The sequence below is a fragment of the Rhineura floridana genome, chromosome 1 (assembly GCF_030035675.1).
Source record: "Rhineura floridana isolate rRhiFlo1 chromosome 1, rRhiFlo1.hap2, whole genome shotgun sequence".
NCBI lineage: Eukaryota > Metazoa > Chordata > Lepidosauria > Squamata > Rhineuridae > Rhineura > Rhineura floridana.
In genome coordinates, this window is record NC_084480.1 from 131,729,464 (window position 1) to 131,755,124 (window position 25,661).

At 41.1% G+C, this 25,661-nt stretch overlaps 1 protein-coding gene and 1 pseudogene across 10 annotated transcripts in view; both read right to left on the reverse strand.

Moving 5' to 3' along the window:
• Positions 1-25,661, reverse strand: part of PALM2AKAP2 (PALM2 and AKAP2 fusion) — a 370,520-nt gene that overhangs the window by 46,434 nt on the left and 298,425 nt on the right. The window contains exon 1 of one of the 10 annotated variants that reach the window (XM_061632622.1): positions 18,795-18,941. The exons of the other annotated variants lie outside the window; for them this stretch is intronic. Coding sequence (XP_061488606.1) covers positions 18,795-18,806 — 12 coding nt within the window. The 5' untranslated portion in view covers positions 18,807-18,941. Of the gene's footprint in view, positions 1-18,794; positions 18,942-25,661 lie in introns of those variants that run through there. 10 annotated transcript variants of the gene reach the window in all.
• On the reverse strand, positions 12,922-13,041 carry LOC133375872 (5S ribosomal RNA; annotated as a pseudogene).

A 25,661-nucleotide genomic window follows, 5' to 3' on the forward strand; every position in this document is an offset into this window, starting at 1 on the left:
GAGTTCCCCTTAACTGGCAAGTCCTCCTCACAGCGCCATACCTCCCATTACCCGTCACTGCGCTGATTGGGGCCCCCTCTGGTCCTCCCTCCCAACACCCTATCCTCTCCCCCAGGCATATAATAAAAATAAAATAAATAAAAAAACTCATACTCCATACACAATCACACACTCATTCATACAACCATTCATACACCCAAATAGCACAAATAGCACAGCAACAACAGCAGGGTCCCAATAGCCACGAATCGCAACAGTGGCAGCTGTAACGTCAGGGGCTCAGAAGTGATGAGCAGCAGCAGCAGCAGCACAGGCAGGCAGATGGCTCTCCCTCCCTGGGCAGCGATGGTCCTCTTCCCCTTGCAGGCAGTGGGTCTCCCAAGCCCCCTCAGCCAGCCGGCTTATATATCCCCCCCAAAGAAGGGACAGATGGAACAGTATCAGCCACAGCTGGCTGAGTACCTGGGGCCTGGTCCTGCATCGTGAAGACCAGGAAGGAAAAGGAAAGGGAACCTACACCAGAAAGGAGAGGTGGGAGAAAAAAGGAGCCACCAGCCCACTCCCAATCTCTTATCCATGGAGTGATTTGGCATGTTACATCTTTCTCTGAAAACACCACCACAAGCACTCTCCAGATAATTCTGGGCTACAACACCATAAGCCACAGCCACCATGGCCAATTGTCAGGGATGATGGGAGTTGTAGTCCAGAACATTTGGATGTTCCTGCCCAATATTGTTATTCTCTCTCAGCCACCTCACTCACACGGAACATATTAAGGGCAGAATTACAAGTTACACACTTACAGTGGGCATGAAAAAAATACTTCCTTTACCACTTCTCCACTCAAAATTGCCCCTTTATGAAATGGTTTCATTCTAAAACAGGGAAAACAAGGTCACTCTATTCACAGAAAAAAACTCCATTTGCACTATTACCAATGTCTCAGAACAGTATGAACTATTAAGTTAAAACAGATGTTGTGTCCAAGCTTGTTTATTTCCGATTCCTTTCATTTGCCTTTTAACATCTGATGTTATTTCTTCTGTATTTAGCACACAAAGCAAAAAGATAAAAGTTTTACTAGTAATTATGTAACATAATTTCCTTAAAAACCCCATACTAATAATATCCTCATTACACAATTATCTCATATATATATTTCTAACTATCTAAGTTATAGATCCTAAAATCAGGACAAGCAATTATAACATTGACACAATTGCTGGAGTTCATGTCCTTATTACTAGCATTGTGATTGTCCTTATAATTAAACTGTATGTTTACATATCAAGACGTTTAAGAGGCTAATGAGAACAGTTGTCCAGAAGCCTCTAACACAGGATTAAAACGGCAGATTACAGAGGTTGATGGGCTGGTAGCAGAGTGAAGAAGTCAAATGAATAAATAAAATATAGCTTTAAAAATGCAAACAAGATGGGCATGATCCAACCAAACACTTTTATATGCCATTGATTTCAATGGGAGAATTAAGGGCATGCTTAGGCATTGTGACACCCAACTGATTTCAATGGGACAGATTTAAATTTGACTTGATCATGCTCCATATAAATATGACATGTTATTGGGAAGATCAAAATAAATTAAAATACCCAGGTAATTGAGAAAAATAGGTCCTAATATTGCCCATTAGAACCATTATAAGACTCATTAAAGTCATCGGGAATTACTTCTGCTTAAAATGGTCTGCATAAAATAGTTAGACCTCAGTGGTAGTGCTGTTAAAGTAGCTACTAAATACACACAGCTTTCAATATAGTGTAAATGGCCTTTGTTTCTCAGGATAAAAATAAAAGTTACTCAGACCAGGGGATAAAACCAGATACAAGATTTAGCCAAAGGAAATATTTATTTATTTATAGAAATATTTAAAAACCACCCACTCACGAAACATCAGGGCAATGTACAACAACATAAAAACATTTAAAACAATACAAAACCATCATTAAAATGACTGGTTACTAAAAAACCAATTAAATAGCTGCATAGGCCTATCGGTGCAAGTCCTCAAGATCAGAAGTTGGGATTTTTATTTCATACTGTCACATACGATTCTAGATTAGGTAGTAGCAATACTAGAATATGGATGTTCATGTGTACGAATGAGAAAAGGCACCCAGAGGAATCATATTCTTTTGGGAACACACAAAATGGGGCTTGAATAATTTATTAAACTCCCATGAGGGCTGAACATGCTTATAATGTGAGAATAGAACATAAATGCCTAATCACCGCCACTGGGGCAAGAATCTACACTATCTTCTTTATTTAATTTATTTGTTTATTTATTTATTTTATTAGATTTTTATACCGCCTGACTAGCATTAGCTCTCTGGGCGGTGTACAACACAATATAAAAATACAAAAACATCTCAAAATCTCATAATAAAATACAGCATAAACATATGTAAAAACAAGAAATCAGAAACAATTACAACAAAATTTAAAACTAAAACAAGTTACATATTAAAACACCATAGCAAAGAGGAAGGTCTTAACCTGGCGCCGAAAGGACAACAATGTCGGCACCATACGTACCTCTTCAGGGAGACTGTTCCACAATTCGGGGGCCACCACTGAGAAGGCCCTAGATCTTGTCACCACCCTCCGAGCCTCCCTATGAGACGGAACTCGGAGGAGGGCCTTCGATGTAGAGCGTAGTGTTATTTATTAAATTTATATCCCACCCTTCCTTCCAGAAAGAGCCCAGGGCAGCAAACAAAACACTAAAGACATTCTAAAACATCTTAAAAACAGTTTTTAAAATATATTAAAACATCAGTTAATAATAACCATAATAAAATAAACCTGTTGCCCTTGCACGATCCCTTTCTTGCAATGGAATTCTGCCTTCTCTTTCTACAGATCATGCACCCAGACATGTCCCACCACATTCACAGCTCCTAAACAAAGCTTCAGTGCTTGAATTCTATTGATGCCATCTTTAAGTAATCAGAATTACACTTTGTGGGAGTTACTTCTAGAAAGTGCAGCCTTCCACACATGCACGCCTTGCTTTGTCTTTTGATACCAGATGCTAGCTATGCAGTAACATTTGTACAATGTACAATGTACTGTAGTAAAACTGCTGCTACTTGTGGCCTTTGAAAGCATTAGCATATTTTCCCCTTTCTTGAAATTCCTTTTCCACAAAATGTTAAGTATGTGAGGAGCAGAACATGTATGGAAATAAGAACAGAAGTAAGGGATAAAAAAGTAAATCAACAAAAAGTTTGTTTTATATGCAAGGTCTTTTAGATGCATTAATGTATTTCTCGTCTAACTATCCTGTTTTTCCAAAAATGAGAAGTTTATGGAAAAATGTTTTGATAAATGAAAAAATGACATAGGACAAATATGCAATCAAAGAATGGGATAGAAGAGATGACAAAGCTTTTCAACCTTCAAAAATGGCAACCATAAAGCCATTACACATCATGCTGCTAGAACCATTACAATACATTAACCATCCCACAAATCAAGATAATTATGGAATAAATTTGATGCTGTAATTCTTGCAAACTGTCTGTTGACATCACTATATACAGTAATACAAATGGAATCCAAATTTAAAGAAAACATTTTCTTTCTTTTAGACCCTCATCATCAAGGATTGCACTCTTAATTTGTACATAACTGCACAGTCCTAAACTCTGTGTATTGACAGCATTGGCACACTATCTGAACAAATGCTTAATTAAATCTATCAAAATCAAGAAGGGACCTCATTTCAGCCCCCCTTAGGGAGAACATTGAGAATCAAATGGGACATCATGGCTGACAGTTTCCTATATCCACTATTCACTTCACATACAGCTACCACATTCATCTTCCTTTTTCAATCTCTTTTTGTGGAGTTAAAATTTTCATTAGGCTACCAGTTACAAATATTAATTCCCCTTTTCTTCAGCATCTACAACCCATGTGATTACCCACACAGTGATAAACCCAAACTCCAGTGGTACCAGAATGGCACATTCTACTGCATGTATAGCAGAAGACCTCAGGTGTATATCTGCAATGCCTTGGTTCTACTGTCAAAAAAAGTTGGGGTGGGAGGAGGAAGAAGAAAAAAAAGGATAAGAGGTGCTGTAAGTCAAGTTGAAAGCAATTCTAATATCCATTAGAATGGTTTTGTCTCTCGTTCAGGATCAGGCAAAAGAAGCTAGACAAAGTGTGGGCCTGACCTGATGTCACAGGTAGATCCATGGTAGGGAAATATATACCCCATACCACTCACTTTATGCTGCTTTGGTAAATCTTCAGCTTTTGATTCTATTACCAAAGTGAGTCTCAAAGGACTTCCCAGAAGAGATGGAAACAAATCCTACTTAGGGTCAAGTCCAATCTAGCTTACTGGGCATATTAGTGGGGATGTTACTGGGAAAAAGCTCTGGTGAGGAAGAAAACAAACTCCACTGAACCTAACTAGCGCAAAATAACTAACCAGTATGGATACAGAGCGCAGACAAACCCTGAGATTAAGGGAGTATGAGAAGCTGCCTGGGGCAGCCATCTCAGCAGAGCCTGTGGATGGCAATACACTCATATGGCTACAGTGGCCCATATGAAGCATGGTTATCTATTGCACAACCAGTAACGGTTGCAGGTGAGATCTAATGGGGAGTTTACTTTACACCTTCCTGCATGGGGAACAGGTAGGCTATTGCAGGGGTTCCCAAACAGTGATCCATGGACCACCAGTGGTCCGCAAGCTTCATTCAGATAGTCCCCAATGTGTCTGTGTATTTGTGGTTGAAGATGGGAGAGGGCACATCCACTGCATTAAATATTCATTATAAAGCCACAAGAGTGGCTGTATGCTATAGCCAGCAAGGATTTTTCGCATTCTGCAATGTTAAATTGAAAATACCTCCATGCCGTACAGGTGCTTCCCATAAGCTCATTTCAAAACAAAACCTTATAGTCCTGAACTCAGAAACTCTTGCTTAACAACCCTCTAAATTTTCATGGCGATACACAAAACACTCAGAGAGAATCGAGAGTTCAAAGTGTAAAAAGGGAGAAATAAAATCCAGACCCTTGTTGGACTTTTTTCTGTCAGAGTTCTCATAATTTGTTGAAATTAATTAAAAATCATCCATGTTCACAAAGTACCTGTAATCCTATTACTGACCTTGCCTCGCTTCTGCAGTTTAAAAGTTAAAAAATGACTGGCTGATTTTTAATTAATCTAAGAAATTCAGCATTGGAGTCAATGATGAGCACGGGTATGCTCCTTAAGAACCAGAGCTGGGAAGATTACTTTTAAAAAGTAATAAATTACAGTTACAATTATATGACCCAAAAAGTAGTAATTACAGTGACAATTATAATTGCTCTGGTAATAACTGATTACTTTTTCTCAAAAGTAATCACTACAATTACATTTCGGTTACTTTAAAAAAATGCCTACAAGTTGCTGGCCTTGGCTGCTGCACATCTAAGTAGCCCCAAACAACATTAAAAATAAACACACACATGCAGAGGTAGTAGAATAATTCTTTTTATCCATAAGATAGCAACGGGGGTCTCTCCACTGGTAAGGGAGGTGGGGAGGGAGGCAGAGGCCACTACTCAGATCTTTGCACGTCAAACCAAGTGCAACCCCGCCCCACTCAGCCAGCAAGCATAATCTCTCTCACTTAACCACCTCCCAGACCTTGCCCTGCCACCATCTATGGGACACTTACCCAAGCAAGCATTTTCCAGAGATGCAAAAAAATTAAAATACTGCAAATGCAGCACAGTAGCCAGAGAGGTTGGCAAAGGCCACTTGGTGTGCCAAGTGCAAACACAGTATTCTCTCCCTCCCTCCCCCTCTCCCCCTCTCCCCCTCTCCCTCTCTCCCACACACACACACACACACACACACACACACACACACACACACACACACACACACACACACACACACACACACACACACACACACACACACACACACACACACACACACACACACACACACACACACACACACACACACACACACGTTGTCATCGTTCACCTCCACAGTTCTTTATCTCCATTCTTCTGCTGCTGCCTCCTCCTTTATCCAAGTTCTTGCCCTCCGGCTCCTTCTTCCCTCCACTACCACCCATTTTTAAAAACAATTGTTTTCTCCACTCCACTCTGTCTCACTCTCTACCTCTACCTCGTTGCCTCCTACCCACTCACAGAGCATAAGGGTAGAGTGATGCTGCACAGAAGCCCAGTTTGAGGTACATGATTTTCATCCACAAATTAGAGGAGCAAAATACTTCCCCCGCTTCCCCCCCAAAAGTAATGCCCAAAAGTAATGCTGGAAACATTACAATTACTTCTCAAAAGTAATAAAATTACTCCTAGTTCTATTACAATCAAAATGTAAAGGAATTACTTTTAACAAATTACATCCAAGCTCTGGTAAGAACCCACTGTCACAGCTGTTTGGCTTGGCTAATTAGGGGACCACACCCACACCAGACTTTGATTTCACTTGAGACAGTCATGGCTTCACCCAAAGAATACTGGGAAGTGTAGTTTCTAAAGGGTGCTGAGAGGAGACTTCTATTCCACTGACAGAGCTCTGGTGGCCAGACTGGTTTAACAGCCACTCTGATTGAACGTCTGTGAGGGGAACAGAGCGTCTCCTAGCAACTCTCAGCACCCTTCACTAACTACACTTCCCAGGATTCTTTGGGAGAAGCCATGACTGTCCAAAGTGAAATAAAGGCCTGGTGTGGATGTGGTCAGGGACAGCTTTAGTTTAAATTTGGGTGGGAGGCTACATGTCCCTGCTGTAGAATAAAAAGGTGGGGGAAACACTGAAAAGCAATGATACTGTTCGCAATGTTTTCCTTTGGGAAAGGAAAGGGGCTTCCCCTCTGCCCAGTGCACACCCACCCAATCTCCTCCCCTCCCCCTTCCATTCCTGTCCTCCTCTTACCCTCACATTTCTGCCCTCCTCTTACCCTCCCTTCTCCTCCCCCAGATCAGGTTCACCTATCCTCAGCATGATTGAACAGGAATAAATCACACTGAACTCAAACAGCATGCAAATGATCAAACCTGGCCTCCCCCTCCTCTCCCCTCCCTTTTGCCTCTTCCCTCTCCCTTCCTTTGCCCCTCCTTCCCCCTCCCCCTCCAAGTCCCTCCCCCCCTCTCCCCTCCCCCTCTGTCCCCATGGTCAGTTTTACCAATCTTAAGCATGACTGCTCAGGAATATATCCCATTGAACTCAATACGCATGCAAATGATCAGACCTGCCTTTCCCCCTTCCTAGTCCCCTCCCGTCTTCCTTCTTCCTCCTCCCCTGCCCACTCCCTCCCTCCTCTCCCCCCCAATGATCAGTTTTACCTATCCTAAGCATGATTGCAGGGGAGTAAATCCCACTGAACTCACTAAGCATGTAAATGATCAATCCATTCTCAGTAAACTTGCACAGGATCCCGTTTCTTAACTCCCAGATTAAAAAGCTGAGAAATTCACTAATAGGCCAAAAAACCCTTGCAGTTTAAGAACATACCTATAGCCAACAGATATTTCTATCAAAGCAGGGAAATTGGGCAGCTATAGTGAATGCACCAGGGGAACAGGAGACCTGTCCCCCACTCTGAGATATTGTACTGCCCTACAAATTTGTAAAAATGCAAACACAATTTTGGTTGGTCTTTCACAGTCCAATCCACTTCCTGTGTAACTTGGAAGAATTTGTTAACATGTGCCTTTGACCATATGGTGAGTGGTGGCAACACCTGGAATCAGCCCAAATAACAGAAACTGTGCTGTGCTGATCTTGTTTTAGCAACAATATAGTTGATATAGTTCAGATAACCACTTTAAATATGTATGATTTACTTTGCAATTTTAGTGAAGTTTCCTATCGTAAATCATTTTATTTTGCTTCTGTTTCTGTGAATATGTGAGCTTTTGTTGTTGTTATGTACCTTCAAGTCGATTACGACTTATGGCGACCCTATGAATCAGCGACCTCCAATAGCATCTGTCGTGAACCACCCTGTTCAGATATTGTAAGTTTAGGTCTGTGGCTTCTTTTATGGAATCAATCCATCTCTTGCTTCGTCTTCCTCTTTTTGTACACCTTTCTCTTTTTCCCAACATTATTGTCTTTTCTAGTGAATCACGTCTTCTCATTATGTGTCCAAAGTATGATAACCTCAGTTTCATCATTTTAGCTTCTAGTGAAAGTTCTGGTTTAATCTGTTCTAATACCCAATTATTTGTCTTTTTTTGCAGTCCATGTTATGCACAAAGCTCTCCTCCAACACCACATTTCAAATGAGTTGATTTTTCTATTATCCGCTTTTTTAACTATTCATCGTTCACATCCATACATAGTGATCGGGAATACCATGGTCTGAATGACCCTGACTTTAGTGTTCAGTGATACAGTAGGACCCTGCTTTTTGGTGGCCCGCTTTTCAGCGTTCCACTAATACAGCAGTTTTCAATTAGAGTAAGGCCCCACTCATACGGCACTTGTTCCGCTTTTACGGTGTTTTTCGGGCATTGAGCACCATTTTATTGACAGAGTTCCGCTTTTCAGCAGAGGTCTGGAATGTAACCCTACTGTACATCTTTGCATTTGAGGACCTTTTCTAGTTCTCTCATAGCTGCCCTCCCCAGTCCTAGCCTTCTTCTGATTTCTTGACTTCTGTCTCCATTTCGGTTAATGACTGTGCCAAGGTATTGATAATCCTTGACAAGCTCAATGTCCTTGTTGTCAACTTTACGGTTACATAAATCTTCTGTTATTACTTTAGTCTTCTGAAAAGGGCTTCACTACTTTTCCTGCTTTGCTCTGGACCTCTGCTAGCCAAAGCAGAGATCCAAGAAGCCATTTCAGGGCCTGCCTGCTACATTTGCGGTCACTGGTTCTTCTCCTGTGCTTTCTGTATTGCATTGTAAATGAAATTACAATATAGATGTGACTGGATCACTTCTAACAGTTATTTGAAAAAAGTGCAGTGTATTCTCTCAGAGTTAGGCTTACTTAAGGCCATTGGTGTCAATGGGTGAAAGTGGTCTAACTTTATGTTGAATTCAGGCCCACATGAATACCAAGAATACATTTTTGTCCAGATTCAGTCATTTTTATTTGAAGGGCAAATACTATAAGGGAAGACACATTTACTGAGAATGTAAGAACATAGTCATAAACCTGAAAATGATATCATAAGTCATCTGAGTATTTTTAATTAATAATAAATGGCATTAAAGTAAACAATTTTAACATCTTATAACTTGAGAGCAAACAGGAAAGGGCATTTGCCTATTTAGGGGAAAGGGTGAGAGAGGAAAATAAAATATAGGTCAGAAATTCATGGCTATTTTTTTAAATGGTTAGTGATTCAAAGGTGGCATAATTCATCAAAAGTGGCATCATGTGATAAGCTACAATATTAAGAAAACATCAAAAAAAATGGGCTGGACATGACTTCCTGTTGTTTTCTCGGCTTCCATCTAATTTTAGCAGCCATCTCTATTATTTCAAGTTAGCCAAGGGAGCCAAAATGGTACAGCTCAAATTATTGTTTCACATAATGTTATCACAAAGTTGATCAAAAATGTTGGGTAGACTGTACATTGTTTATAAAAAAAACTGATGTGGTAGCAGAACCAGTAGCAGAAAGAGGTGAAACAAATTCTGCTTCACATGTTTCAAATTAGCTGGTACACCAAGAAGGTACAAGCCCATAAATGTGAACATGGTATGTAGCCTCTTAGTGAACATGCAATGTACATATGCTAAGAGGAATATAAGTTGAATGGTTACTGTGCTTAATAACCAGCCATTGCGCAGTGACCAGTCCTCATGGAGAATGTGTGCAATGATCTTCCACGAAGAGAATACGGTTATCCCTGGATATAAACTATATCGGAAGGACAGGGAAGGACGTATTGGTGGTGGAGTCGCTCTATACGTGAAGTAAGGCATTGAATCCAGCAAGCTTGAAACCCCCAAAGAGGCGGACTCCTCCACAGAATCGTTGTGGGTGGTGATACCATGCCCCAGGAGGGATTTAATACTGGGAACAATCTATCGTGCCCCTGATCAAAATGCTCAGGGAGACCTGGAGATGAGAGATGAAATTGAGGAAGCATCCAAACTAGGAAATGTGGTAGTAATGGGTGACTTCAACTACCCAGACATAGACTGGCCGCATATGTGTTCCAGTCATGACAAAGAAGCAAAATTTCTAGATATTCTAAATGACTATTCCCTAGACCAGTTGGTCATGGAACCGACCAGAGGGACAGCAACCCTGGACTTAATCCTCAGTGGGGACCGGGACCTGGTGTGAGATGTAAGTGTTGTGGAACCGATTGGGAGCAGTGACCATAGTGCTATTAAATTAAACATACATGTAAATGGCCAATTGCCAAGAAAATCCAACACGGTCACATTTGACTTCAAAAGAGGAAACTTCACAAAAATGAGGGGATTGGTAAAAAGAAAGCTGAAAAACAAAGTCCAGAGGGTCACAGCACTCGAAAATGCTTGGAAGTTGTTTAAAAACACTCTATTAGAAGCTCAACTGGAGTGCATACCGCAGATCAGAAAAGGTACCGCCAGGGCCAAGAAGATGCCAGCATGGTTAACGAGCAAAGTCAAGGAAGCTCTTAGAGGCAAAAAGTCTTCCTTCAGAAAATGGAAGTCTTGTCCGAATGAAGAAAATAAAAAAGAACACAAACTCTGGCAAAAGAAATGCAAGAAGACAAGAAGGGATGCTAAAAAAGAATTTGAGGAGCACATTGCTAAGAACATAAAAACCAACAACAAAAAATTCTATAAATACATTCAAAGCAGGAGACCATCTAGGGAGGCGATTGGACCCTTGGATGATAAGGGAGTCAAAGGTGTACTAAAGAACGATAAGGAGATTGCAGAGAAGCTAAATGAATTCTTTGCATCTGTCTTCACAGTGGAAGATATAGGGCAGATCCCTGAACCTGAACTAACATTTACAGGAAGGGATTCTGAGGAACTGAGACAAATAGTGGTAACGAGAGAGGAAGTTCTAGGCTTAATGGACAATATAAAAACTGACAAATCACCAGGCCCGGATGGCATCCACCCGAGAGTTCTCAAAGAACTCAAAGGTGAAATTGCTGATCTGCTAACTAAAATATGTAACTTGTCCCTCGGGTCCTCCTCCGTGCCTGAGGACTGGAAAGTGGCAAATGTAACGCCAATCTTCAAAAAGGGATCCAGAAGGGATCCCGGAAATTACAGGCCAGTCAGCTTAACTTCTGTCCCTGGAAAACTGGTAGAAAGTATTATTAAAGTTAGATTAACTAAGCACATAGAAGAACAAGCTTTGCTGAAGCAGAGCCAGCATGGCTTCTGCAAGGGAAAGTCGTGTCTCAGTAACCTATTAGAATTCTTTGAGAGTGTCAACAAGCATATAGATAGAGGTGATCCAGTGGATATAGTGTACTTAGACTTTCAAAAAGCGTTTGACAAGGTACCTCACCAAAGACTTCTGAGGAAGCTTAGCAGTCATGGAATAAGAGGAGAGGTCCTCTTGTGGATAAGGAATTGGTTAAGAAGCAGAAAGCAGAGAGTAGGAATAAACGGACAGTTCTCCCAATGGAGGGCTGTAGAAAGTGGAGTCCCTCAAGGATCGGTATTGGGACCTGTACTTTTCAACTTGTTCATTAATGACCTAGAATTAGGAGTGAGCAGTGAAGTGGCCAAGTTTGCTGATGACACTAAATTGTTCAGGGTTGTTAAAACAAAAAGGGATTGCGAAGAGCTCCAAAAAGACCTCTCCAAACTGAGTGAATGGGCGGAAAAATGGCAAATGCAATTCAATATAAACAAGTGTAAAATTATGCATATTGGAGCAAAAAATCTTAATTTCACATATACGCTCGTGGGGTCTGAACTGGCGGTGACCGACCAGGAGAGAGACCTCGGGGTTGTAGTGGACAGCACGATGAAAATGTCGACCCAGTGTGCGGCAGCTGTGAAAAAGGCAAATTCCATGCTAGCGATAATTAGGAAAGGTATTGAAAATAAAACAGCCGATATCATAATGCCGTTGTATAAATCTATGGTGCGGCCGCATTTGGAATACTGTGTACAGTTCTGGTCACCTCATCTCAAAAAGGATATTATAGAGTTGGAAAAGGTTCAGAAGAGGGCAACCAGAATGATCAAGGGGATGGAGCGACTCCCTTACGAGGAAAGGTTGCAGCATTTGGGGCTTTTTAGTTTAGAGAAAAGGCGGGTCAGAGGAGACAGGATAGAAGTGTATAAAATTATGCATGGCATTGAGAAAGTGGATAGAGAAAAGTTCTTCTCCCTCTCTCATAATACTAGAACTCATGGACATTCAAAGAAGCGGAATGTTGGAAGATTCAGGACAGACAAAAGGAAGTACTTCTTTACTCAGCGCATAGTTAAACTATGGAATTTGCTCCCACAAGATGCAGTAATGGCCACCAGCTTGGATGGCTTTAAAAGAAGATTAGACAAATTCATGGAGGACAGGGCTATCAATAGCTACTAGCCATGATGGCTGTGCTCTGCCACCCTAGTCAGAGGCAGCATGCTTCTGAAAACCAGTTGCCGGAAGCCTCAGGAGGGGAGAGTGTTCTTGCACTCGGGTCCTGCTTGCAGGCTTCCCCCAGGCACCTGGTTGGCCACTGTGAGAACAGGATGCTGGACTAGATGGGCCACTGGCCTGATCCAGCAGGCTCTTCTTATGTTCTTATGATATTATGTACATTAACCGCTCAGCGTACATTCCCTCTAACATGTTGTTGTTGTTATATGTCTTCAAGTCAATTATGACTTATGGCGACCCTATGAATCTTTTTTGGATATATTCATAGGGTTTTCATGGTAAGAGGTATTCAGAGGTGGCTTACCATTGCCTTCCTCTAAGCCTACGGTACCTGATATTCCTAGGCAGTCTCCTATCCAAGTACTAACCAGGCCTTACCTTGCTTAGCTTCCGAGGATCAGACGAGATCGGGCATGTTCAGGGCAGTATGGCCATCCCTATAACATACACATATAAAAATAAAGTGTGTAGCACTATCTCTCACTGTAGTAAGGACCCTCCAGATGTTGTTGGACTCCAACTCTCATCAGATCCACAATGCCAATGATCAGAGATGATGGGAGTTGCAGTCCAACGCCATCTGGGGGGGCCACAGGTTCCTCACAACTGCATTTCAGGACAGGCTGCAGGCACATGCTGTATACAGACATTATACTCACTAGTTTTCTTATATGAGCAGTGGTCCATAGGCACTGAAATCAAACACTTAAATGGCCTAGAGCTGCTGCTGTCACCATCAGCCACTGGGGATGTGACTGTCCCTGAAAACGCTTGAGAAAGTTTGTCATTAGAGGTGTCTATCTAAAGGTTATAATCTCATTACAATTTGACGGGCACTTCCTGTTTTCAGCTGAATGTAGTCATTTGGGTTCTGACCAGTGTCAGATAAACAGAGCTTGTACCATTGGGACACAAAGGTAGTGTGTCTCCCGTATCTGCACCATTATTCTGCAGCCAAAATGGCAGCATTCAAAAGGAACCAGATATAAGGGCTGCATCAGTCCAGTCTCTTCTTAGCTTAGTAATGACTTTCCTGAGAAGTATTTGTATTCTCAGTGGACCATACTACTTCCAATAATTATTCTTCTTTGACATAAGTTATAAAGCAGCTTCACTCCCTATGTGGATGAGAGAGTGTTTGATTTCAAAGAGCTTTACCATAACATCTCGTGGAAAGGGAAAATATATATGGTATTAAAAGAGCGTACCAATGAGTTTGGTCTATAGAAGAACAGGCACTGACATCTGAAGTTCTATGCTGCAAATTTTCTTGGAAAGCTCTAGCAGCTTAAGGCTGTCACAGTGTAACCATCTCCCCATTATCAATTTTAAAATACACCACCAAAGCAATAAATGTAATGTATATTACTTGCACGTACTGTATAATTCCATAGCTAAGCTTTGGCTATTGTTACACCCAGCTTCAGCCCTTAGAATACCACATGTAATCTTCTAATTTGAAAATGATATTAATAGCAAAAGACAGTTTCCAGCAAAATACTGGGCCAGGGCCTGGTGGTAGTGGTCCATGTTCCAGGGCAGAGCTGCTGTGGTGTAAATTTGCTAAGCAGAGAATAACAGCGGTCTGAAATGCGTGCGTACCAGTGCGTGCACGTTTACCTAAGAAAGCAGGCTCTTAGGATCACTGAGACTTAACAATTAGTAAAATAAGAAAAGCTACTTTATTTATAGAAATACATAGTAGATAGAAAGGCATACCTAGTTCTAACTAACTAAGCTGGAGGCGCAACGCCCAGGCTCGGGAGTTACCTGCATGGCTAGGAGAGAGAGAGCAGAGACAAAGGTGTCTCCTCTCTCTTGGATAGTCAGAGAAGAGAAGAGAGGAAAAGTCGGAAGGAGGAGGGGCAGATAAGCTTCCCTTAAGACGTATCAGTCTAATGATGGAAAGAAGGAAGTCAGAGCATCACAGGTAAAGGTAATCAAGCCTATCCATCTGGAGGACCCTAACTCTATCTCCCTTCTGGAACATAAACAAAAGAACAAAACAGGAGTTGCTCTTGCCCCACTTCCAACAAGAGCCATGCTCCTGACACCGGTGTTGTTGCAGCTTACCTGGATGTGGATGGCATGATGTGGTCACGAGGTCAAGGCTGCGCAGGTGCACCAGCAGAACCACTATAGCACTCTCATCAGTGTGTCAGAGCAACCTGAAACTTGACAATGCCCTGCCATTCCCCAGACCTGTCTAGGGAAGCTGCAGTGACTCTGGTTTCAGGAAGGTGGCTCTGCCCCACCACATGGGCCCTCTACTGGTGCCTGGACATTCTCTGTTACAGAAGAGGAGCATGCCTCCCCACTGATTCATGCACACCTATGAGTTTTAATACTTAGTTATCCTTCATCAAGGCCAATTTTATTTTATACTGCTTCAATATTTTTAAAATGTGAGGACTAAGGGTGGTATTCTTTGAATATTATGCAGGTGCCATCTCTGCTATCTTTTTGATGCCTTTTGAAGACTTTCCTCTTTCAACAAGCCTTTTACGTTGAGACCTATCACAATCTGCGTCTGTGTTAGAATTGCTCAATATGTTTCTTAATAATGTTTATAACCCTTTTTTAAAGTTGTTTTTCTAAATGTTGTTAACGCTGTTTTGTTTTAATGTATTTTAAGATCTGTTTTTATGATGTTTTAAAGTGTTTTTAGCGCTTTGTTTGCCGCCCTGGGCTCCTGTTGGGAGGAAGGGCAGGATACAAATTAATTAAATACTTAAATAAATAAATAAATATTCAATGCTAGTCCTACTCAGAGTAAGCCAACTGAAGTTAGCGGACAAGACAGGTTCATTCATTTCAATGGCTCTACTTTGAGTAGTATTTAGTTGAATACAACTCTTTGATACTATGTATCAAAAACATGTATGTATCAAGACAAGTTCATGCTGGGGAATGAGTGTTTATATATTACATCCTTCTAGGATTTTCCACAAATCCACTTCAAGCCCCTGCATTGCAACCCATATGCTCTGAATGATAAATATAGCATGTTGTTTAAATTCAGATAATAAAAATGGGTGAAGAACACAAAGCACTAAATGCCAGTGCCCTCAGACAGCCCACACCTGCCTGCTTTCTTGCTTACAACCAGCCCAGGAGGTGGCCCTGGCTATCAGGTGCCTCCTCCTTTGTCTCTTAGTCCCTGAACCCAGGAGAGAGAGATGGGGACAAAATTAGAATTGGCTTCGCCTATAATTTGCTCTGGCTCCACCTACTCTGGCATCCCAGCCTGCCCTACCAGTTCCAACAGGCATGAGCCAACACTGCTAAATGTGATATTCAATTGCTTGAAATAGGACCATTTTTTTTAAAAAAGGATGCCTGGGAACTTTCAATTATCAAGATGGAAGAAACAAAAACTCCCTTGAACTGTAAAACATATTTATATTATTTTTAAATCAAGTTATTTACTCTAGGAAGGTACCTTCATGCTATTTGGGCATAAATACTTATCAAAGTTTGGGGTCTTCAGGCCAAACTGTGGCACTTCCCAAAACTGTCTCAACCAGGTAGAAACAGGATGAGGAGATCAAGGTCTAGAAGCAAGAGTGGTACATGGGTGAGAGCACCTGAACTCTTTCTCTCTCATTATTTGCTTCCTTGCAGCATCTCTTCCTAAGCCCTTTTGTCTGTAGCCAGAGCCACTTCTGGTCAGAGCCCCAGCATGAGAAATATGCTATAGGGAGGTAAGCCACATTCAGGGTGAGAGCTCCTGCACTCCTCACTCGATGAACTTTTTTTTAAAAAACAGTCACACACATCCAACTTCTTTATATTTAATTGGAGCAGCTCCATGTGTAAAAGCATGGAACTAGGTTGAACTAAACAAATTGGCCTGAAGAGCTACTTTGAGCATGCCCAAGAGCTTAAGTATGCCCAGTGGGATTTTTGCAAGGAAAAAAAGCAGACCACATCCTGTGTCACAAAGTCATATTGAATCTTGTTATAGTTTCCAAAGCATTTTGTCATTGGGGGGGGGGAGAGAGTTTAGGGACTGTCACTGAGAAACAAGCCTGAAGTGCAAAATCAGTTGTGTGGCTTTTTAGATCCTGACCACTGGAAACAGGGAATGGGATGGTGGTATTATACAGACGATGGAAAGGTTAATAAAGAAAAACTTAGACTTTCTTCTTGGAAGTAGTGCTATAACAGGATGTTGGCAAATTCTTTACATGCCATTGGCATATCTGGGCTACAACATATGACCTACCATTAGGGCTGTGGAGTCAGTACGCCAAACTTTCGACTCCGACTCCTCTATTTTTCTACTGTCCGACTCTGACTCCACCCAAAATTGCTTCCAACTCCACAGCCCTGGAAAGGGCTGTAAATGTCTTTTTAAATTGGAAGCTCTCATAGGAGCATTTTTATCGCTGCCTGAATATGCGCTGATCTTGGCATCACAGCATTTGTCTTCATCTGGGGCCTGTGTCATACACTGACACACAAAATGTTTTCCATCTTGAGTTATGGTGAAATGCTCAACTACAGCTGACTTCATGGGAAGCTTCTTTGACATTTTGAATTTATATTTTAAAAAATTTGTCAACCAAAATTTATTTTGAAGCCGGAGTCAGAACATTTCTACCGACTCCGACTCCACCCAAAATTGCTTCCGACTCCGACTCCACAGCCCTGCCTACCATGTGAGACTAACTAGCATTATAAGCTTAGTAATTTCGCTATGCTTCCTTATTATTACACAGCTTGGCCATTTGCCTAACTGTTACCCTCCCCAGCTAATTTTACTGGAAGCACAATTTACACATTTCTCTCCTCCTTGTATGGAGAAAAGGCACTGAAGGAATCCTAAAGAATAAGACATTCCCTTCTACAACCCACTCCTCCTATTCCTTCCCTGCCCCCCCTCCAGCAGTCACAAATTCTCTGTTGCCTGCTAAAAACGCCACCAGTGAAGTCACATGCAGCACATCTGGGTTACGTTAAGTTATTTATTTGATTAACATTTTGTCATCAATGTTGCATTAGACAGGAAAGATAACGGTGAAGGGAGGGGGAAAACTCAATGAGCATGTTGCAAAATAACTGTTCAGAACAAGAATCTTTCAAAAGCCTGGTAGGTTAAGTCTGAAATCTGAAGTTTGAAAACGAAGTTGCTTCCCCCATGCATGCCCCTCTCCATGCCAACCAACAGAACACGAGGAAATCACTCAAAACATAAATTATCTCACATTATCTTACATGAAAAACATGTGATTTAATCTTCTTAAGGCAATTGTGATAGACAGATGTATGTTTGTTTTTTAAAAAAACTATAGCCAGAAACTCTAGTTTCCAGAGTATTATATGGTAACAAACAGCTCAAGACATATGGTAAAGGGGGGGGGGGGAGACAGCTAAAAAAGACTGGGAGAAAAAGAGGAGGAATAAACGTTTTCATTTAAGCTGATAAATCATTTGGTGAGTGTTAATTGATAATAAAAACATTTTGGGATTACAATCCAATATAAATGGGTTTTTTATTTACTAAATTAAGAGAACAAAAAGAATGGCAAAGCAATATAAGGAGGCAGCTTTGAGAATAGTGACATAAAGGCACCATTCTGTGCTTGCTTTTATATACACTTAAACACACTTTCTATATCAATGGATGCATTATTAGAGAGAGGGGGGAGGGACAGACCTCACAAGAGCTGAACAAACCAAAGAGGCTATCCCTATTGTGCTGCTCCAGGGTCCATTTGTTATACTCAACAAGCCTCAAATAGCACAAAAGTATGTTTTAAAATAGCCTCTTGAAAAGGAAGAGAAAGCTGCATGATCTGACAGATAACCCAAAGTATGTTACACTGCACTGTAGCAGGAGAAGGAGGCTGTTCTGAGTAACTCAGAAACAGGTCTGCAATCATTTGAAGAGAGATTTCTGCTAAACTATTATGAGCTACTTCTGAAAATGATATGCTGTGAATACATGGGAGTATTTTCTCCACTCATGTTCATTTCATTTATTAATTTTGGTTGGGACAGGCAAGAAGCATCTAAGTTATTAAGGAAGGAAAAAGAAACACATGCATTTGCAACGGCTACCGCATAATTTGCAACAGACAAAAATTCCTTTAAACCTCAACCACTCTGCCTTGCAACTTTAACAATATCTTAAAACTAAAGCACTTGACAGGATAATCCATGATGTTAAAATAAAAAGGAACTTACTTCTTCTCTCATTTGATGCCTAAAATCTTTGAACCAGACGCGTGCCTCTTTCTCCCCCCTACAAAGACTTCTTTAGCTCATCAAAATCAAATTCCTTCTCTGTCTCCTTATGGGACTGTGATGTCAGAAGGCTGTGAGGGGCTGGCTTATAGAAAGGAAAAGAGAGAGTAGGAGAGAGAACAAGCTCCCCATCCCACTCTCAACCCATTCATAGAAAGATATGTTAGAAAGTAAATGTCAGGCTCCAGTTATAGTAAAACAGGAACTTCTAGCTAGGGCTACTCTGCCATTAACATCACTTTCTATACCTTATGGAGGGAGTCATTTCAGTTGACTGTATGTTACAAGATAGATTTCTATAATTTGTCACCAAAGCACAAGGGGGTGGTGGACCCAAACCATAATATGTTTCAAGGTTTGAAGAAACAAAGTGGCAATTTCAATAACCACAATTGTTAAGGAGTCAAACTGGGCAGCAGGGGCAGCCAACATAATGGCCTCCAGATGTTCAACTACAACTCCCATAAATCCTGGCCACTGGCCATGCTGGGGCTGATGGGAATTGTAGGTAGACTACCCCTGCTATTACGGTCTTCTATGCTCATAAGATGCCTACCTCATTCCTTGACATTTGGGTGTAGCCTCATTGTTCTAGTGGAATTTAAAAGCCATGCAAACTATGCCTGATAGACAACTGGTGCTTCTTTGACATTATCTTCAACTTAAATCAAGTGTGATGAGTACAAATCACCTCCAGGTAATCAAGCAGAGAAGTTTTTTTTTAATTGGAAAAGTTGGTTTGTTTCTTCTTTGGGGTCACTTGTGTTCTATAAATTGCTAACACCAGCACAAGCAGTGCAGGTTGTATGTAAAATGTTTTGTTGGATGGCAACTTCTATGAATCTATTTGCAAGGCATTATTAAATATCAATGGGGATTTTTCTATAAGAACCTTGAATCTTTGGGCCAGTTCAGATACTGGTGCATGTTTTAATGCAGGCTTTGTCTGCAACTCCATGTGTTCCAAAAAACAACAAAGAGTTCTGAAAGACTAACAAATGTATTGTGGGCATAAGCTTTTAAAAGCAAAAACCTACTTGCATCCAAAAAAGGAAGCTCTTGGTTTCAAAACTTCACACCAATAAATTTACTTACAAAGTGCTATAAAACTCTGCTGTGTTTTGCTGCAACAGGCTAATTCACTGACTCTTATGGAATTCATCCATGTATAGCATACATGCAAGAGCAAACAAATTGCTTTGGACAACTGTGAGTGACCTGCTCATCACTTCTTACATTTCCCTGTGTCTATGGATGCAATTGTAAAAAAGTAGAATCCCACCTGAAGTTTCTGTTAAGTTCTCTTCCCTGCATGTATAATTTCCAGGAAACAAATCCTGATATTTGAAACATCCCTCATTGTCTGCTTTCATTCTTTTGCCAAAATTTGTGTTCCTTTTTGTTCTCATTAGGACAAGATTCCAATTTTCTAAAAGAAGTGTTCTTGCCCTTACTAGCTTCTTTGACTCTGCTAGTTAACTATGCTGGCATCCACTCAGTCCTGGTGGTATGTTTCTTAATCTGCTGTACATATCCTAGCTAATCTAATATTGTGGATCTAAGCAATTCCCAAGCATTTTGGAGATATCTGATCCCTCATTTGAGGGAAGTTTCTTCTTTTGCAATCAAAATATTGAAGCATGAAATACCCTTGTTCAGCATTCCAGCCAGCAATGCCTCCTCCACCATATTCCATTCCATCCCTCCCTCCCAGTCAGTTAGCATTCCATGGCCAATGAACATGTTCAGTCCTCAGTGAGCTGTTTGGGGCCCTCCCATTCAAATGTATTTTTCCTAAAGATTTTTGACACCTATGCAAACTTTGGGGTTCCCATGGGATTTGCAGCTCCTTCCTATAAATGGGTGGTGGCATTTTGGCTAGATAAGGAGTGGCATTTACATGTAACCATTGGAAATACAGGCAATTATCATAGAAGCACATAATAAAATAAAAGACCCTCTTGGTGGTTACATGATCTTTGTTTAATACCTAATTAAAAGTAATTTCTATGCTTAATCCTGAGGATTCATCAAATGTATACTTTTAAAAAAAAACAAATTCAACGGCATAGGCAACTTCTTTTGGAACTGCTTCTGGGCAAGATCTAAGTCAAATGCAGATAAGTTCTACTGAAATCAATCTGAATCCATCGATTTCAATGAATCTACTTGGAACATGACAAACAGTAGATATCACTCTGTTTCTAAGCTAGATATGCTCTTGCTTTCAGAAAGTGAAAGCAATCCTAATATCCTCATTTATTCAATCCTCCTCACGCTACTTTTGTACCAAGAAGGATACATATACACAATTGTAATTGCTGTACAAAATTCACACCAATTGCACAGGGTGAAGGTTTGCATAAATTGCGGGTTTCCCCTTTAAAACCCCTGGGAATTGTAACTGGGAAAAGATTAGGTTACAACTTTTATGTATTTTACTATAAAAGGTCTTCAACTTTTATCTATTTTAAAAGGAGAAACTATCAATTTACACATTTTAGTCCTTCACAACTTGTGCTAGGTATACATTTTGTATTTTGATATCTGGGCACAAAACATAGTATGAGGAACCGCTAGTTTAAATCTCAAGGCTTCTGTTAAAGAACCTTGCATATTATGGCCTCTCCCCCCAAAACTACAGTTCCCAGGATTCTCAGAGGACAGGGACTGACTGCTAAACCAATTTAAATCTGTAGTAAGGTTGACCAGATGAGTAGTACATTATACATAGTTGAGTAAATTGCTTGAAGATAAGGGCTATAGAATTCACCATACTGAGGTAATTGAAGTATTTATCATTTTAAATAGAAGTTTCGTTACTAACCTCACACCATACAGTCTGTTCTAATTATTTATATCTAGCAAAACCAATTATGTTAAATCCTTAGGCTATAAATAAAGTTTAGAAAAGAACAAAAAGCATTCCTTTATTTTCAGTGTCCATGATATGGTGTTCATTTTCTGGCATAAGAAATACACAATGTTTAACTCCTCACCTCATTTGGGGAGGCAGGCAAAACAATTAAATACAACAGATTCTCCAAAAAGGAATTGGCCACAATTGCTGACATCCTAAGGTGCCTGAAGTCAAGACAGGAAACAGGACCATGAAGACATTTACCTGCTAATGCAATTATGGGGTAGATGGAGAACACTGAAGCCTTTACAGATCTAGAAGCAACATTATGTTGGGTTGGGTTGGTATTCTTTTCTGTAAATTAGTCCATTTGTGCTTTATCTGAAAAGGCATTAATATAAGTAATAGACACTGTACAGCTAGCTGGTCTCTTCAGACTGAAACACGGCATACATTGTGCAAAAATGCCACTGGAACCATTAACTGAATAATAGGATTTCTCTATAAACAGACATATTTTGCAACATGCTAAGGATGTTCTGTTTACACGAATCTAAACGTAGAACTAAAAAGTAATATGAAGAAACATACCACAGATTAACTGAGACATTTTTATTTCATTTTTATTATTAAGTGTCAAACTGTGCTGCTTGTTACTCTCTGAGCTCTAGAAAGTTAATCTTATGCACACTTATTCAGGAGTTACCCCCCGATAACTCAATAGGGCTTACTTTTGACTAAACATATATTTATTGGTGTTGTAGTTATCACTCCTGTCTCTTTAGGTTTGTCTTTTATGTTCTAAAATTATGTTAATCACTCAGCAGGATTGAATGCTAAAGCCTCTCCTGCAATGTACTACTTCAGGTAGAAGGATGAATGCTTCCTCATTGGGTGGGAAGGGGGGGAACCTCTCTGCACACAGAAAACTGGCTTATCAGGGGTAATGGTTCAGCAATCATAGTATAGCATAGCATAGCACAGCAGCAAAATAACCAAGTGATTCCCATTAGGAAATCCCTGTACTGCTACTTAGCCAGAGGAAATAATAGTAATAGTAGTAGTAGTAGTAGTACTAGTAATAACAACAACAACAACAACAACAACGATAATGATATCATCCCACACTTCCTCCCAAAGCAGCCCAGGGTGACAAACACCAAAGTGTTAAAACAATATAATTAAAAATAAAGACATTTAAAATGTTTAAAAACAATAAAAACCATCTACAAACATATAAAAGAGTCACACACCCTCTTAGCTAACAATTTCTAGGTTGTCAGGAACAATATCTTTCAGCCAGCCATTGCCTGATAAACTGGACATTTTTTTTGTTCCTCCTGCAAGTCAACAATAAGGGAGACACACCTTTTCAGGGAGAGCTTTCTGCAAATGGGGAACTGTCACTGAAAAGGCTTTGTTGCAGGTTAATATCAAGCAGGCAGCACCCACTGGTGGCATCACTAGCAGGGCCTTACCAACGATTGTAGGGCCTGAGATGGTTGATATTGGGAGAGGCTCTCTTTTAAGCGCTTAGCTCTTGGGTGGTATTCAGTGTTAGCCTTACTCAGAGTGGACCCACTAACGTTAATGAACATGACTAACAGATTCATTCATTACAGTGGATCTACTTTGAGTAGATCTTAGCTGAATACAAACCACGCCATTTAGAGCTTTGTACATCAGTACTAATACCTTGAATTGGATCTGGTAGCTCACTGGCAACCAGTGCAGTGCTTTCAGGACCACTGACATATGGTCTCATCAGGCTGCCAATCTTTCACAGTAGGAATCTTATTTGCTCTCCAGTATTCTGCATGACATATTTTTGTTCTGGTAATTATTAAATCAATATTTGGTTGGATTTAATCCATTAAAACGTAATCATTGTGCAAGTACAACAACTTATGCTTGTGCAATGGAACTTCCCCTCCTTTTTCTCTCTCTGTACAGCCCCTACAGTCCTCCCAAATCTGCTCTGGAGCAGGGGTTTTTTGGGGGGGAGGAGCAGGGACACATGGGGGGAGGAGAGGGAGGGGAAGTTCTGTTGCATAACGAAGTAGTTCTGCTTGCGTAATGACTTCATTGAATACAACACAACATTTTGAGTATATATAAGGAGGACTATGAATGATTTTTATTTCGGTCACAGACCAGCCATTATATCACTAAATCCAATACAAAGAATTTCATCATACACGAAAGCGTGAAATACATACAAATTAATATAAAAACTGAATTTACAATTAAAAATATTTTTAAAAATACATAGTGGCTAGAATAAATTATTTAACCAAGATCCATTATCATTTTCCTACACTTGATAGCTGCCGCACAAAATCTGGCTACATTACTATCATTTTATTATTATTATTATTATTTGTTTCATTTTTAAACCACCCATAGCGAGTGGCTCTCTGGGCGGTGTGCAAAAGATTAAAATACAGAATATCACAATAAAATCAACCTACCAACAGTAAACATAAACAGCAAACAAAAAAAGATTTAAAATTATAACATTAAACGCTTAAAATGCCTGGGAGCATAGCCAGGTCTTAACCTGGCGCCGAAAAGATAAAAGCGTCGGCGCCAGGCGTACTTCTTCGGGGAGGCTGTTCCACAGTTCGGGGGCCACTACAGAAAAGGCCCTAGATCTAGTAACTGTCCTCCGGGCTTCTCGATGGGTTGGTACCCGGAGGAGGGCCTTAGATGCTGAGCGAAGTGACCGGGTCGGTTCATAGCAGAAGAGGCGTTCCACAAGATACTGCAGTCCCACGCCATGTAAGGCTTTATAGGTCAAAACCAGCACCTTGAATCTGGCTCGGAAGCAAATGGGTAGCCAGTGCAAACGGGCCAGAACAGGTGTTATATGCGCTGACCGGCTGGTCCCCGTCAGCATTCTGGCTGCTGCGTTTTGCACTAGCTGAAGCTTCCGAACTGTCTTCAAGGGCAGCCCTACGTAGAGCGCATTACAGTAATCCAACCTAGAAGTTACCAGAGCATGAACAACTGAGGCGAGGTCATCCCTGTCCAGATAGGGGCGTAGCTGGGCTACCAACCGAAGGTGGTAGAACGCATTCCTTGCCACCGAGGCCACTTGCGCCTCAAGAGACAAGGAAGGATCGAAAAGAACCCCAAGACTACGAACCTGTTCCTTCAAGGGGAGTGTAACCCCATCTAAAACAGGGTAAACATACACCATCTGGGCAGGGAAGGCATTCACCAACAGTGTCTCAGTCTTGTCTGGATTGAGTCTCAGTTTATTAGCTCTCATCCAGTCCATTATCACGGTCAGGCAGTGATTCAGCACATCCACAGACTCACCTGTAGAAGATGAAAAGGAGAAATAGAGCTGCATGTCATCAGCGTACTGGTGGCAACGCACTCCAAAACTCCTGATGACGGCACCCAGAGGCTGCATGTAGATGTTAAAAAGCATGGGGGACCAAACCGACCCCTGAGGGACTCCACAATGGAGAGTCCAAGATGTCGAGCAATGTTCCCCAAGTACTACCTTCTGGCGACGATCCGCCAAGTAGGAGCGGAACCACTGCCAGGCAGTGCCTCCAACTCCCAACTCCACGAGTCTCCCCAGAAGGATACCATGGTCGATGGTATCAAACGCCGCTGAGAGATCAAGGAGAATCAACAGAGTCACACTCCCTCTGTCCCTCTCCCGACAAAGGTCATCATACAGGGCGACCAAGGCTGTTTCAGTGCCAAAACCGGGCCTAAAACCGGATTGAAACGGATCCAGATAATCGGTCTCATCCAAGAGCACCTGGAGTTGACTGGCGACCACCCGCTCCAGAACCTTGCCCAAAAAGGGGACATTCGCCACCGGTCTATAATTGTTCAAGTTATCTGGGTCTAAGGAAGGTTTCTTTAAAAGAGGTCTCACTACTGCCTCCTTGAGACTACTAGGGACTACTCCCTCACTCAAGGAG